At 40.5% G+C, this 13434-nt stretch overlaps 1 protein-coding gene across 1 annotated transcript in view; it reads left to right on the top strand.

Annotated features, from left to right (window-relative positions):
* The window catches only part of RXFP2 (relaxin family peptide receptor 2), a 91344-nt gene extending 80148 nt beyond the window's left edge, over positions 1-11196 (top strand). The window contains exons 17-18 of the mRNA XM_068526505.1: positions 7471-7689; positions 10937-11196. Coding sequence (XP_068382606.1) covers positions 7471-7689; positions 10937-11196 — 479 coding nt within the window. The remainder of the gene's footprint in view (positions 1-7470; positions 7690-10936) is intronic.
* The last annotated feature ends 2238 nt before the right edge of the window (positions 11197-13434 follow it).

Genomic DNA, 13434 nt, shown 5'->3' on the forward strand with positions numbered 1-13434 from the left:
AGGGAAGCCCCGAGGGTTCCCTTTTCTTGACACCCTCTGCAGCATTTATTCTTTGTAGATTTTTTGATGATGGCCATTCTGACCGGTGTGAGGTGATACCTCATTGTAGTTTTGATTTGTATTTCTCTAATGATAAATGATGTTGAGCATCCTTTCATGTGTTTGTTGGCGATCTGTATATCTTCTTCGGAGAAATGTCTGTTTAGGTCTTCTGCCCATTTTTGGATTGGGTTTTTTTGTTTTTTTGATATTGAGCTGCAGGAGCTGCTTGTAAATTTTGGAGATTAATCCTTTGTCAGTTGCTTCATTTGCAAGTATTTTCTCCCATTCTGAGGGTTGTCTTTTCGTCTTGTTTATGGTTTCCTTTGCTATGCAAAAGCTTTTAAGTTTCATTAGGTCCCATTTGCTTATTTGTGTTTTTATTTCCATTTCTCTAGGAGGTGGGTCAAAAAGAATCTTGGTGTGATTTATGTCATAGAGTGTTCTGCCTATGTTCTGCCTATGTTTTCCTCTAAGAGTTTGATGATGTCTGGCCTTACATTCCCAACACCACTTATTGAAGAGGCTGTCTTTTCTCTACTGTGTATTCTTGCCTCCTTTATCAAAGATAAGGTGAACATATGTGCGTGGGTTTATCTCTGGGCTTTCTATCCTGTTCCATTGATCTATATTTCTGTTTTTGTGCCAGTACCATACTCTTTTGATTATGGTAGCTTTGTAATATAGTCTGAAGACAGGGAGCCTGATTCCTCCAGCTCCGTTTTTCTTTCTCAAGATTGCTTTGGCTATTCACGGTCTTTTGTGTCTCCATACAAATTGTGAAATTTTTGGTTTTGGTTCTGTGAAAAAGGCCATTGGTAGTTTGATAGGGATTGCATTGAATCTGTAGATTGCTTTGGGTAGTATAGTCATTTTCACAATGTTGATTCTTCCAATCCAAGAACATGGTATATCTCTCCATCTATTTGTATCATCTTTTTGTTTTTTTAATTAATTTATTTATTTATATTTATTTTTAGCTGTGTTGGGTCTTCGTTTCTGTGCGAGGGCTTTCTCTAGTTGCGGCAAGTGGGGGCCACTCTTCATCGCGGTGCGCAGGCCTCTCACTATCGTGGCCTCTCTTGTTGCGGGGCACAGGCTCCAGACGTGCAGGCTCAGTAGTTGTGGCTCACGGGCCCAGTTACTCCGCGGCATGTGGGATCTTCCCAGACCAGGGCTCAAACCCGTGTCCCCTGCATTGGCAGGCGGATTCTCAACCACTGCGCCACCAGAGAAGCCCTATTTGTATCATCTTTAATTTCTTTCATCAGTGTCTTATAATTTTCTGCATACAGGTCTTTTGTCTCCTTAGGTAGGTTTATTCCTAGATATTTTATTCTTTTTGTTGCAATGGTAAATGGGAGTGTTTCCTTAATTTCACTTTCATATTTTCATCATTAGGGTATAGGAATGCTAGAGATTTCTGTGCATTAATGTTGTATCCTGCTACTTTACCAAATTCATTGATTAGCTCTAGTAGTTTTCTGGTAGCATCTTTAGGATTCTCTATGTATAGTATCATGTCATCTGCAAACAGTGACAGCTTTACTTCTTCTTTTCCGATTTGGATTCCTTTTACTTCTTTTTCTTCTCTGATTGCTGTGCCTAAAACTTCCAAAACTATGTTGAATAATAGTGGTGAGAGTGGGCAACCTTGTCTTCTTCCTGATCTTAGTGGAAATGGTTTCAGTTTTTCACCATTGAGGACAATGTTGGCTGTGGGTTTATCATATATGGCCTTTATTATGTTGAGGAAAGTTCCCTCTGTGCCTACTTTCTGGAGGGTTTTTATCATAAATGGTGTTGAATTTTGTCGAAAGCTTTTTCTGCATCTGTTGAGATGATCATATGGTTTTTCTCCTTCAGTTTGTTAATATGGTGTGTCACATTGATTGATTTGTGTATATTGAAGAATCCTTGCATTCCTGGAATAAACCCCACTTGATCATGGTGTACAATCCGTTTAATGTGCTGTTGGATTCTGTTTGCTAGTATTTTGTTGAGGATTTTTGCATCTATGTTCATCAGTGATATTGGCCTGTAGTTTTCTTTCTTTGTGACATCTTTGTCTGGTTTCGGTATCAGGGTGATGGTGGCCTTGTAGAATGAGTTTGGGAATGTACCTCCCTCTGCTATATTTTGGAAGAGTTTGAGAAAGATAGGTGACAGCTCTTCTCTAAATGTTTGATAGAATTCGCCTGTGAATCCATCCGGTCTGGGCTTTTGTTTGTTGGAAGATTTTTAATTACAATTTCAATTTCAGTGCTTCTGATTGGACTGTTCATATTTTCTATTTCTTCCTGGTTCAGTCTCGGAACGTTGTGCATTTCTAAGAATTTGTCCATTTCGTCCATGTTTTCCATTTTATTGGCATAGAGTTGCTTGTAGTAGTCTCTCATGATCCTTTGTATTTCTGCAGTGTTGTTACTTCTCCTTTTTCATTTCTAATTCTGTTGATTTGAGTCTTCTCTTTTTTTTTTTTCTTGATGAGTCTGGCTAATGGTTTATCAATTTTGTTTATCTTCTCAAAGAACCAGCTTTTAGTTTTACTGATCCTTGCTATCGTTTCCTTCATTTCTTTTTCATTTTTTTCTGATCTGATATTTATGATTTCTTTCCTTCTGCTAACTTTGGGGTTTTTTTGTTCTTCTTTCTCTAATTGCTTTAGGTGTAAGGTTAGGTTGTTTATTTGAGACGTTTCTTGTTTCTTAAGGTAGGATTGTATTGCTATAAACTTCCCTCTTAGAACTGCTTTTGCTGCATCCCATAGGTTTTGGGTCGTCGTGTTTTCATTGTCATTTGTTTCTAGGTATTTTTTGATTTCCTCTTTGATTTCTTCAGTGATCTCTTGGTTATTAAGCAGTGTATTGTTTAGCCTCCATGTGTTTGTATTTTTTACAGGTTTTTTCCTGTAGTTGATATCTAGTCTCATAGCATTGTGGTCGGAAAAGATACTTGATGTGATTTCAATTTTCTTAAATTTACCAAGGCTTGATTTGTGACCCAAGATATGATCTATCCTGGAGAATGTTCCATGAGCACTTGAGAAGAAGGTGTATTCTGTAGTTTTTGGATGGAATGTCCTATAAATATCAATTAAGTCCGTCTTAAGCTTGTGTTTCCTTATTTATTTTCATTTTGGACGATCTGTCCATTGGTGAAAGTGGGGTGTTAAAGTTCCCTACTATGATTGTGTTACTGTCGATTTCCCCTTTTATGGCTGTTAGTATTTGCCTTATGTATTGAGGTGCCCCTATGTTGGGTGCATAAACATTTACAACTGTTATATGTTCTTCTTGGATTGATCCCTTGATCATTATGTAGTGTCCTTCTTTGTCTCTTGTAATAGTCTTTATTTTAAAGTCTATTTTTGTGTGATATGAGAATTGCTACTCCAGCTTTCTTCTGATTTCCATTTGCATGGAATATCTTTTTCCATCCCCTCATTTTCAGTCTGTATGTGTCCCTAGGTCTGAAGTGGGTCTCTTGTAGACAGCATATATACGGGTCTTGTTTTTGTATCCATTCAGCCAGTCTATGTCTTTTGGTTGGAGCATTTAATCCATTTACATTTAAGGTGATTATCGATATGTATGTTCCTATTACCATTTTCTTAATTGTTCTGGGTTTGTTATTGTAGGTCTTTTCCTTCTCTTGTGTTTCCTGCCTAGAGAAGTTCCTTTAGCATTTGTTCTAAAGGTGCTTTGGTGGTGCTGAATTCTCTTAGCTTTTGCTTGTCTGTAAATATTTTAATTTCTCTGTCAAATCTGAATGAGATCCTTGCTGGGTAAAGTAATCTTGGTTGTACGTTTTTCTCCTTCATGACTTTAAATATGTCCTGCCACTCCCTTCTGGCTTGCAGAGTTTCTGCTGAGAAATCAGCTGTTAAGCTTATGGGGATTCCCTTGTGTGTTATTTGTTGTTTTTCCCTTGCTGCTTTTAATATTTGTTCTTTGTATTTAATTTTTGATAGTTTGATTAATATGTGTCTGGCGTGTTTCTCCTTGGATTTATCCTGTATGGGACTCTCTGTGCTTCCTGGGCTTGATTAACTATTTCCTTTCCCATATTAGGGAAATTTTCAACTACAATCTCTTCAAATATTTTCTCAGTCCCTTTCTTTTTCTCTTCTTCTTCTGGGACCCCTATAATTCGAATGTTGGTGCATTTAATGTTGTCCCAGAGGTCTCTGAGACTGTCCTCAATTCTTTTCATTCTTTTTTCTTTATTCTACTCTGCAGTAGTTATTTCCACTATTTTATCTTCCAGGTCGCTTATCCGTTCTTCTGCCTCAGTTATTATGCTATTGATCCCTTCTAGAGAATTTTTAATTTCATTTATTGTGTTGTTCATCACTGTTTATTTGCTCTCTAGTTCTTCTAGGTCCTTGTTAAACGTTTGTATTTTGTCTATTCTATTTCCAAGATTTTGGATCATCTTTACTATCATTATTCTGAATTCTTTTTCAGGTAGACTGCCTGTTTCCTCTTCATTTGTTAGGTCTGGTGGGTTTTTGCCTTGCTCCTTCATCTGCTGTGTGTTTTTCTGTCTTCTCATTTTGCTTAACTTACTGTGTTTGGGGTCTCCTTTTCACAGGCTGCAGGTTCGTAGTTCCCATTGTTTTTGGTGTCTGTCCCCAGTGGCTAAGGTTGATTCAGTGGGTTGTGTAGGCTTCCTGGTGGAGGGGACTAGTGCCTGTGTTCTGGTGGATGAGGCTGGATCTTGTCTTTCTGGTGGGCAGGTATGTGTCTGATGGTGTGTTTTGGGGTGTCTGTGGCCTTATTATGATTTTAGGCAGCCTCTCTGCTAATGGGTGGGGTTGTGTTCCTGTCTTGCTTGTTGTTTGACATCGGGTGTCCAGCCCTGTAGCTTGCTGGTCGTTGAGTGGAGCTGGGTCTTGGCGTTGTGATGGAGATCTCTTGGAGATTTTCGCCATTTGATATTACCTGGAGCTGGGAGGTCTCTTGTGGACCAGTGTCCTGAACATGGCTCTCCCACCTCAGAGGCACAGCCCTGACGCCTGGCTGGAGCACCAAGAGCCTTTCATCTACACGGCTCAGAATAAAAGGGAGAAAAAATAGAAAGCAAGAGAGAAAGAAGATATAATAAAATAAAATAAAGTAAAATAATATAAAATAAAGTTATTAGAAGAAAAAAGAAAAAATAATTATTAAGAAAAAAATTTTTTAAAGTAATAAAAAAAAAAAAACAGAAAAAACGGACAGACAGAACCCTAGGACAGATGGTAAAAGGAAAGCTATAAAGAGAAAATCACACACAGAAGCATACACATACACACTCACCAAAAGAGAAAAAGGGAAAAATATATATATATCTTTGCTCCCAAAGTCCACCTTCTCAATTTGGGATGATTCGTTGTCTATTCAGGTATTCCACAGACGCAGGGTACATCAAGTTGATTTTGGAGCTTTAATCCGCTGTTCCTGAGGCTGCTGGGAGAGATTTCCCTTTCTCTTCTTTGTTCACACAGCTCCCAGGGTTCAGCTTTGGATTTGGACCCGCTTCTTTGTGTAGGTCGCCTGAGGGCATCTGTTCTTCACTCAGACAGGACGGGGTTAAAGGAGCAGCTGCTTCGGGGGCTCTGGCTCGCTCAGGCCGTGGGGAGGGAGGGGTATGGATGTGGGGCGAGCCTGTGGCGGCAGCAGCCAGCACAACGTTGCACCAGCCTGAGGCGCGCCGTGCGTTCTCCCGGAGAAGTTGTCCCTGGATCACGGGACCCTGGCAGTGGCGGGCTGCACAGGCTCCCGGGAGGGGAGGTGTGGAGAGTGACCTGTGCTTGCACACAGGCTTCTTGGTGGCGGCAGCAGCAGCCTTAGCGTCCCATGCCCATCTCTGGGGTCCGCGCTGATAGGCGCAGCTCGCGCCCGTCTCTGGAGCTCCTTTAAGCGGCGCTATTAATCCCCTCTCCTCGCACACCAGGAAACAAAGAGGCAAGAAAAAGTCTCTTGCCTCTTCGGCAGCTCCAGACTTTTTCCCGGACTCCCTCCCAGCTAGCCGTGGCGCACTAGCCCCCTTCAAGCTGTGTTCACACCGCCAACCCCAGTTCTCTCCCTGGGATCCGACCTCCGAAGCCGGAGCCTCAGCTCCCAGCCCCGCCCACCCGGGCGGGTGAGCAGACAAGCCTCTCGGGCTGGTGAGTGCTGGTCGGCACCGATCCTCTGTGCGGGGATCTCTCCGCCTTGCCCTCCGCACCCCTGTGGCTGCACTCTCCTCCGTGGCTCCGAAGCTTCCTCTCCGCCACCCGCAGTCTCCGCCCGCGAAGGGGCTTCCTGTGTGTGGGAACCTTTCCTCCTTGACAGCTCCTTCCCACTGGTGCAGGTCCCATCCCTATTCTTTTGTCTCTGTTTTTTCTTTTTTATTTTGCCGTACGTGGGGAGTTTCTTGCCTTTTGGGAGGTCTGAGGTCTTCTGCCAGTGTTCAGTAGGTGTTCTGTAGGAGTTGTCCCACATGTAGATGTATTTCTGATGTATTTGTGGAGAGGAAGATGATCTCCGCATCTTACTCTTCAGCCATCTTGACGCTCCTCCCTTATTTTATTCTTAAACTTTCTGACAATAGGCCTGAGATAAATTAATTTTGTGAAATTCTATTTGTATGAATTTATAATGAGATTCCATGGAATATGAAATCTTTTGGATAAAAACAATGGAACACCTTGAATTTATAGAATTTTTCCCTAGACTTCACCAGTCTTACATACAGTCTAATCAGATGAACATTTTTTAAACAACTTTGAAATTATATGGAAATTTTATGTTCACTATAAGGAATAAGATAATCACTTTTAGGATTTTTATGATAGCAAGAATATAACAGAGTGACAAAGAAGTCAGCATTATACGATAATGATAACTTAGATTACTGTGGGCAATCTGAAGAAAAAATAAAAATGTATTTTAGTCCTATGTATTATTTTTTTAAGACCAAAAAACGTAAGAAATAATGTTTCTGAGGCTATTGTCTTCTTGATAGTCCAAGGATATCTTATTCATATTTGTAAGTTAAAGGAATAGGGGCATATTGATTTCTTGAGCTGTACATGTGATTATAATCCCTTAAGGTTTGAATTTGCAGAGAACTAAAAATGAAATAGCTTTTTTCCTGCTTTAAAAAAGCTAAAATTTACCTCATGATATACATAGATCTGAATTTCAAAGTCTACAGTTCTTGGAAAAGTGTTTATGTATTTAAAATACATTTTTGATCTGGCAAACCCAATTTTTTAAACTTGTTCCAGTTTATAGCCTTAGATTCAGGGTTTTAGCTGATTTACCACTGGGCTTATACCAAGAATGCTTCCTGGAAGTACAGGGAAGGGGGAGAGACACCATATTGAACATCTACGTAACACAATATTTCTACTGTTGATTTATACACCTGAGATGTTAAGAGGTGTGCTTTTCCCAACAGGTATGAATTTGCTGGCTTTTCTCATCATTGTGTTTTCCTATACTATTATGTTCTGTTCCATTCAAAAAACTGCCTTGCAGACTTCAGAAGTGAGGAATAACACTGGAAGAGAGGCGGCCGTCGCAAACCGTTTCTTTTTTATAGTGTTCTCTGATGCCATCTGCTGGATTCCTGTATTTGTAATTAAAATCCTTTCCCTCTTCCGGGTGGAAATACCAGGTCAGTCCCTTCTGTAATTCCCAAGTATGTTGTGCTTTCTTATGCCCTTTGTTTGACGAGGCGAGAATACAGTCCGTCACATATAGTAAGTTCTCCATAAATACCTACAACTTGAATACAAAGGTTTAGGATTTCCTAAGTGTTTTATAATCAGTATTCTAAGATAGGAACCGGGTAATGGTGCAACCCAGACAAGAATAACAAAAACACAGGAGACAGAGAAAAACTAAGTCTTAGTGTCTTGCTTCCACTTGAGCTAGATAGTGGTGCTTCACCAAGAGTACCTAAAACAAAACAAAATATACATGCCCAGGTTTCACCCTGGGCCTCTGAATTTAGTCTATAGAGGCCAAGGCCTCTACATGGGTGTTTTGTGATTCTAAGGTGCACAACCCTGGTTAAGAACCACCAGTCTATTTCATGGCCCTAGCCATGTGGTTGTCACACTGTGCCCTGTGGAGGTCTAATGTTCCATGAAAGTGCCTATCTAAAAGGCCACACCCCTACTTCAGCCAGAGAAAATCACCTTTCATTAGTTAGGATTTTGCTTGAAGGCCTTTCTGGGACCTAGAAATTGTAGCCATCCTAGGGTCCACCCAGGGCTTTTGCCCAACCCTCAGGGAAACAAACTTTGGGATCGTCTTCAACTCACTTTTTCAGCCTATTGCGAATCTATTTGGAGTGTTCCTCCAGGGCAGGAATTGTCTTCTTCATCTTGGTAGAAGATGTTTTCAGGATTTGTACCAGAGGAACATCTTTAACAGTCATTTTATTTTATTCTCAACTAAACTTTCTGACAATAGGCCTAAGATAAATCAATTTTGTGGAATTCTGTTTGTATGACTTTATAATGAGATTCCATGGAATATGAAATCTTTTGGATAAAAACAAAAGAAGTGTCAAGCATGGGGTTGACACATCAGAAGCCCTTATAAAAGAGTGATGAATGTACAAGTAACAAACACCTGCAACTATTTATGTCCCTCTGCCTTGCCAAATGCCTCACTGCAAAATGACATACAACATTTGCAGCATCCCCTTAACCTATGAGCTTAGTCTCACAACAAGGTTTTCTGATAGCAGGGGTAGTAATCATTATTCTTAGAGAGAGTCTAAGACATTGCAGATCATGATATGGAACTAGAACAGGAAAAAAAATCATGAAAATGTTATTGGGCCACACATTGGTCTTTCTCTACATTTTATAGTTCAGTCCTTTGAGGTTTGTCTTGAATACCTCGGTGCACCTAGGAGAGAAGTCTTTACCACATTTGACTAAGCCCCTCCTCGCTTGCCCAACTTCCCATGGTGTTGTAGAAATTGCTACATTCATGGACCTAAATGCCCCCTGTCCCCACCCTCCAAGAACTCTGGGGTCTGCTCCATCATGGTAGGCCACTGAGAGTACATGGGGTCAGCCCCAAAGATAAGCTGGCTTCAGCCCTCCCATCTCAGGACTTACCTGCTAACCTTACATCAGTGAGTCATCCTGAGACGAACAGGAAGTCTCATTCCTGATCACAACCTCCTTTGGGGACACAACAGACAAAAAACAACTGACTGTTTTTCTTCAGTCACAAACTGTTCATATCTAATTTTTTTTTTAAATTAAGGACAGATAATCTAGTAATATAAAACTTCATTTAATAAATCTAAGGTATACTAAATAGAAACATATTTCTTTCATATTCTTTCCAGTTAAAAAGAAATAAGGAAAAGACAGAGAAGACGGGATGGAAAAGAGGAAAGGCAAACATAGAAAAAGGAGAAGGGGGAGATCAAAGGGAAGGAGGAAAGGGCAGATAAAGTCAAGAGAAGAAATGGAAAAGTAAACCGGAGGAAGAACAGACAGGATGTAGGGAACAGAGCAGGGCTAAGAGAAGAACAAGTAACAGTGTCTGAAGGATAAGAAATTTACAGGATGGGGAGGGAAGGAGGGGGTCACAAAGGAGAGGGGGAGAGGAAGGATGCTAGGCTTATGTCCAGCTCTCACCTGAGCTGGCAGTTCTCAGACTTTTGAAGATGGGGGAGGAGACAGCAGAGTGTGGTGGGACTGGAGAACCCCAGGTTCTGAAAATGTGCTGAAAATGGTTGTCCGCAGAGCTGGCCCAGCTCACTGACTTCAGTCATGTAAGTTATCGTCAGCCCCTTTCACAGATAAGGCAGTTGAGGTCTGGCGAGCTTAGGGGATTTGCCCCCAGTCACACAGCTAAGAAGTGTGTAACCCTGGGAGCAGGCTCTGTTTAAGGGAGAAAATAGATTTCATCCTAACCAAGCAACCGATGTACCGTCGGCCCTCCGTAGCCCTGCATTCCAAATCCATGCATTCAACCAACTGCAGATGGAAAATATTGGAAAAAAATTTCCAGAAAGTTCCAAAAAGCAAAACTTTAATTTGCCTTGTGCTGGCAAATATTTACATAGCATTTACATTGTATTTACAACTCTTTACCTGGCTGTACCTTGTATTAGGTGAAGTAATCTAGAGATGATGTAAAGTATACGGGGGGATGTGCATAGGTTATATGCAAATACTATGCCATTTTATTTAACGGACTTGAGAACCTGTTGATTTCAGTGTCTGTGGAGCTCCTGGAACCACTTCCGTGGTGGATACTTAGGGACAACTGAATTCAGAAATGACACTGCCATCCAAAGTTTCTTCTCACTTTTTCTGGCATATTTCCCTTAATATTCTATTAGCCTTTGTAAGCCTTCACACAGAGGGAATTCATTGAGTTTGGAGATATATTCTTTTTTGCTCTTCAAATCTTCTGACTGCACTCTGAATATAGCAGTGGGGATATGAGGGCAGGGCAGGAAGTCCTTCAGGACTGAAATTCAGACCAAGGTCAGAGCTGACTCTGGACCAGAACCTTCTAGTTCTGGACACTGTCCTATTGATTATGAATTATTTCCTCATTTTCTTATTTTTCTATAAGGAAGGGCAATAAAAACAAGAAAAATACATTATATATCAATTTATAGTTTGTGAAGTGTTTTCACATATTTCCTCCCATGTTGTTTCGTAACAACCTGCAAAGTAGTTTCTGAAACTCAGAGAAGTTGGTGGTAAGACCTTGAATTCGTGGCTCCTATGCTCTTGCAGCAAAGAGATTTTCCATGAGATGAGAGAGAACGTAAATGAACCAGGTAGCCGTCTCAAAAATAGCATTGACTATAAAGTGTTATGTATCTTGTGTCTATGAAAACCTCAACTTTCTTTCACACTTCTTTTCCTTCTCAGAAACAATCACTTCCTGGGTGGTCATTTTTTTCCTCCCAGTAAACAGTGCCTTGAACCCAATTCTCTACACTCTCACAACCAGCTTTTTCAAAGACAAGTTGAAACAGCTGCTGCACAAACATCAGAGGAAATCGATTTTCAAAACTAAAAAAAAAAGTTTGTCTACATCCATCGTGTGGGCCGATGACTCCTCGTCACTGAAACTTGGGGTTTTGAACAAAATAAACCTCGAGGAGAATATAGTGAAACCAGTTTCCTAGTAATGGTTTTGGAGCACTGGACTTTCAATGGACTACCTTAAAAAGCACAGCATTTGGAAGATGACATCTGCAGTGCTTTTCATCTTTACCAACGGCGAACCTTTCTGCACAGAGAGCATGGCAGGATGACGTCAGGCCCTGCATTCCGATGGCAGCTGTACTGTTTACCAGCTGGGCTGAGAACTGTACCTGCGAGTTCTCCTCACCGACATGCCTGAAGTGCACAAGTGAACCCATAAATAGTAGGCTGATAAGCAGTTGTTCTCTAGCTCGCCAACGCGGCCAACCTACCAGCGGAGGCCCACACGTTGGCGCTGCATAGTCTGTTTTTAAATTGAATTGTGCTGTCCATAAAATAAAAACAGTCACGACATCTAACTCTAGCGTGGCGGTAACAGCATAAGCCTAACATCTCTCTCCTTGCTTTTTCAACGTCAAATGAAATCATCAGCATCCCGCTGAACTGAGAGCGAAGGATTTCCAAGATGTCTACCCACCTCAAGTCCTGCCCTATGGAGGCCCGTGGATTAGCGGCTTTGAAAGCAGAACTTCGTACAAGTTTCGAAGTTTAACATGTGACCAGAGAGGCACGCTGACCATTCGCCTAGTACCATTCACCTTTTCAGCTTGTATTTAATGTGAGAAGAACTGAGCTCTCAAAATATTTTTCTTAAGGTTGCCCATGCCATAAAGGAAAATTGGGCACTCCAACTGTCAAAAACTACATTTTAATGTTTTAAAGTATAATTTCTTAAGAGCAGTATCCCTATTGCTGGCAAGTTCTGCCATCATAGAACACACAGATAAGTGTTAAGGGGGATTTAAGAATACTGGACTCAGATAAATTCCTATTGTTTTTAACAAAAAGGCTGGTAAGTTTGGGTTTGTTTTTTGAAAATGAAAAGTAGTTATGAAGTCCTGGACATGTTTTTATATGGAGAGTTTATATGTGAAAAAAAAAAAAGAATCAGGTAAATAAAATTATATTTTGCATTTGTCTATACATCATTTTAAATTCAATAAAGACCACAGATAGGGCTTATTGACTGTTACCCCTGTTTTTCTTGGTAGAGAATATAACTAGGAAACACAGCACCGCAGTTAACAAGACACCTCTTTACATTTTTCTTTCTCTTCCCTCCTTTTCCAAAGCATGGGGCAGTAACTTAATTTCTTTACTCTTCACTTCATTCTGAGTTCCTTTAATGAGATGGAATGTAAGCAGCTGACTCAGAACTCCACATCACCTCCTACTGCATATTAAATGAGATGCCCTTTTATCCAGTAGCATCCAGGAAAGAAAGAATCCCGGAGTTTATGCATCACAGCTGTGTCGGTAACTTACCTGTTGTTATCTAATATTGACTAAAACCTTCATGGGAGTTCCTTTATTTTGATCTAGTGAGATATTCCTTACATCAGTGAAATCTTTTCACTCTTATTCTAGAAATAATGTCCCTACCCATTGACTAGGCCACCCTTTTTCCTTACAGTTTCAAATTTTCTGTTTTATCTCCTCACTATGATTAGTTGCTTCCCAACTTGTCTATTTTTTTAAATGTCCTTTGCCAGTCCTTGAACATCACATGATTTATTTCTAATATATTTCCCAACATCAAAAGCATAAATAAGGAATAGACCCTGAGTGTAAGGCGTCTCAATCTTGGCACAGATGTGTCTCCCAGTTTCCCATTCTCAAGCCTCAGGCATGGGCCGGGAAGCAAGGATCTGGGAACTGTGTTTGTGAATGTCTACACTCTTACTGTTGAGCTTTGGACATGAGGAGAAGCACAAGGTCAGATGCACCAGGGAATTTGGCAGCATATTTCATGGAAAAATGGAAGCTCTATATTGGTCAGCAGCATGACAAATAGTATAAAATTGAATTCTAATAGCTTAGTGATTTACAATCTTACTCTGTACTGATATATAAATAGAAAACCATCAGAAATATGTTTAATTTTAGCAAATGATAGTGTTTTATCTGGGCTGAGTGAAATCTTTTGTGTTGGGTCAAACTTGTTTTCTAAACCCAGTATTTCTATGTGGTTGTGAAAATACCACCTCTGTTCATGAGCCATTTTCCCTGACAAGATAAACATCAATTAAATGTCACTCCAGAATTAAAGAGGCCACAGGCTGTGCCATCTCTGCGTAGGAGAGGGTGAGGGCAAATTACCTGATCCACATCCTATTATGCCTTTGTGTATAACGTATCTTGTCTTGAAAAGAAAAAGA

The sequence above is a fragment of the Eschrichtius robustus genome, chromosome 18 (genome assembly GCF_028021215.1).
Source record: "Eschrichtius robustus isolate mEscRob2 chromosome 18, mEscRob2.pri, whole genome shotgun sequence".
Taxonomy (NCBI): domain Eukaryota; kingdom Metazoa; phylum Chordata; class Mammalia; order Artiodactyla; family Eschrichtiidae; genus Eschrichtius; species Eschrichtius robustus.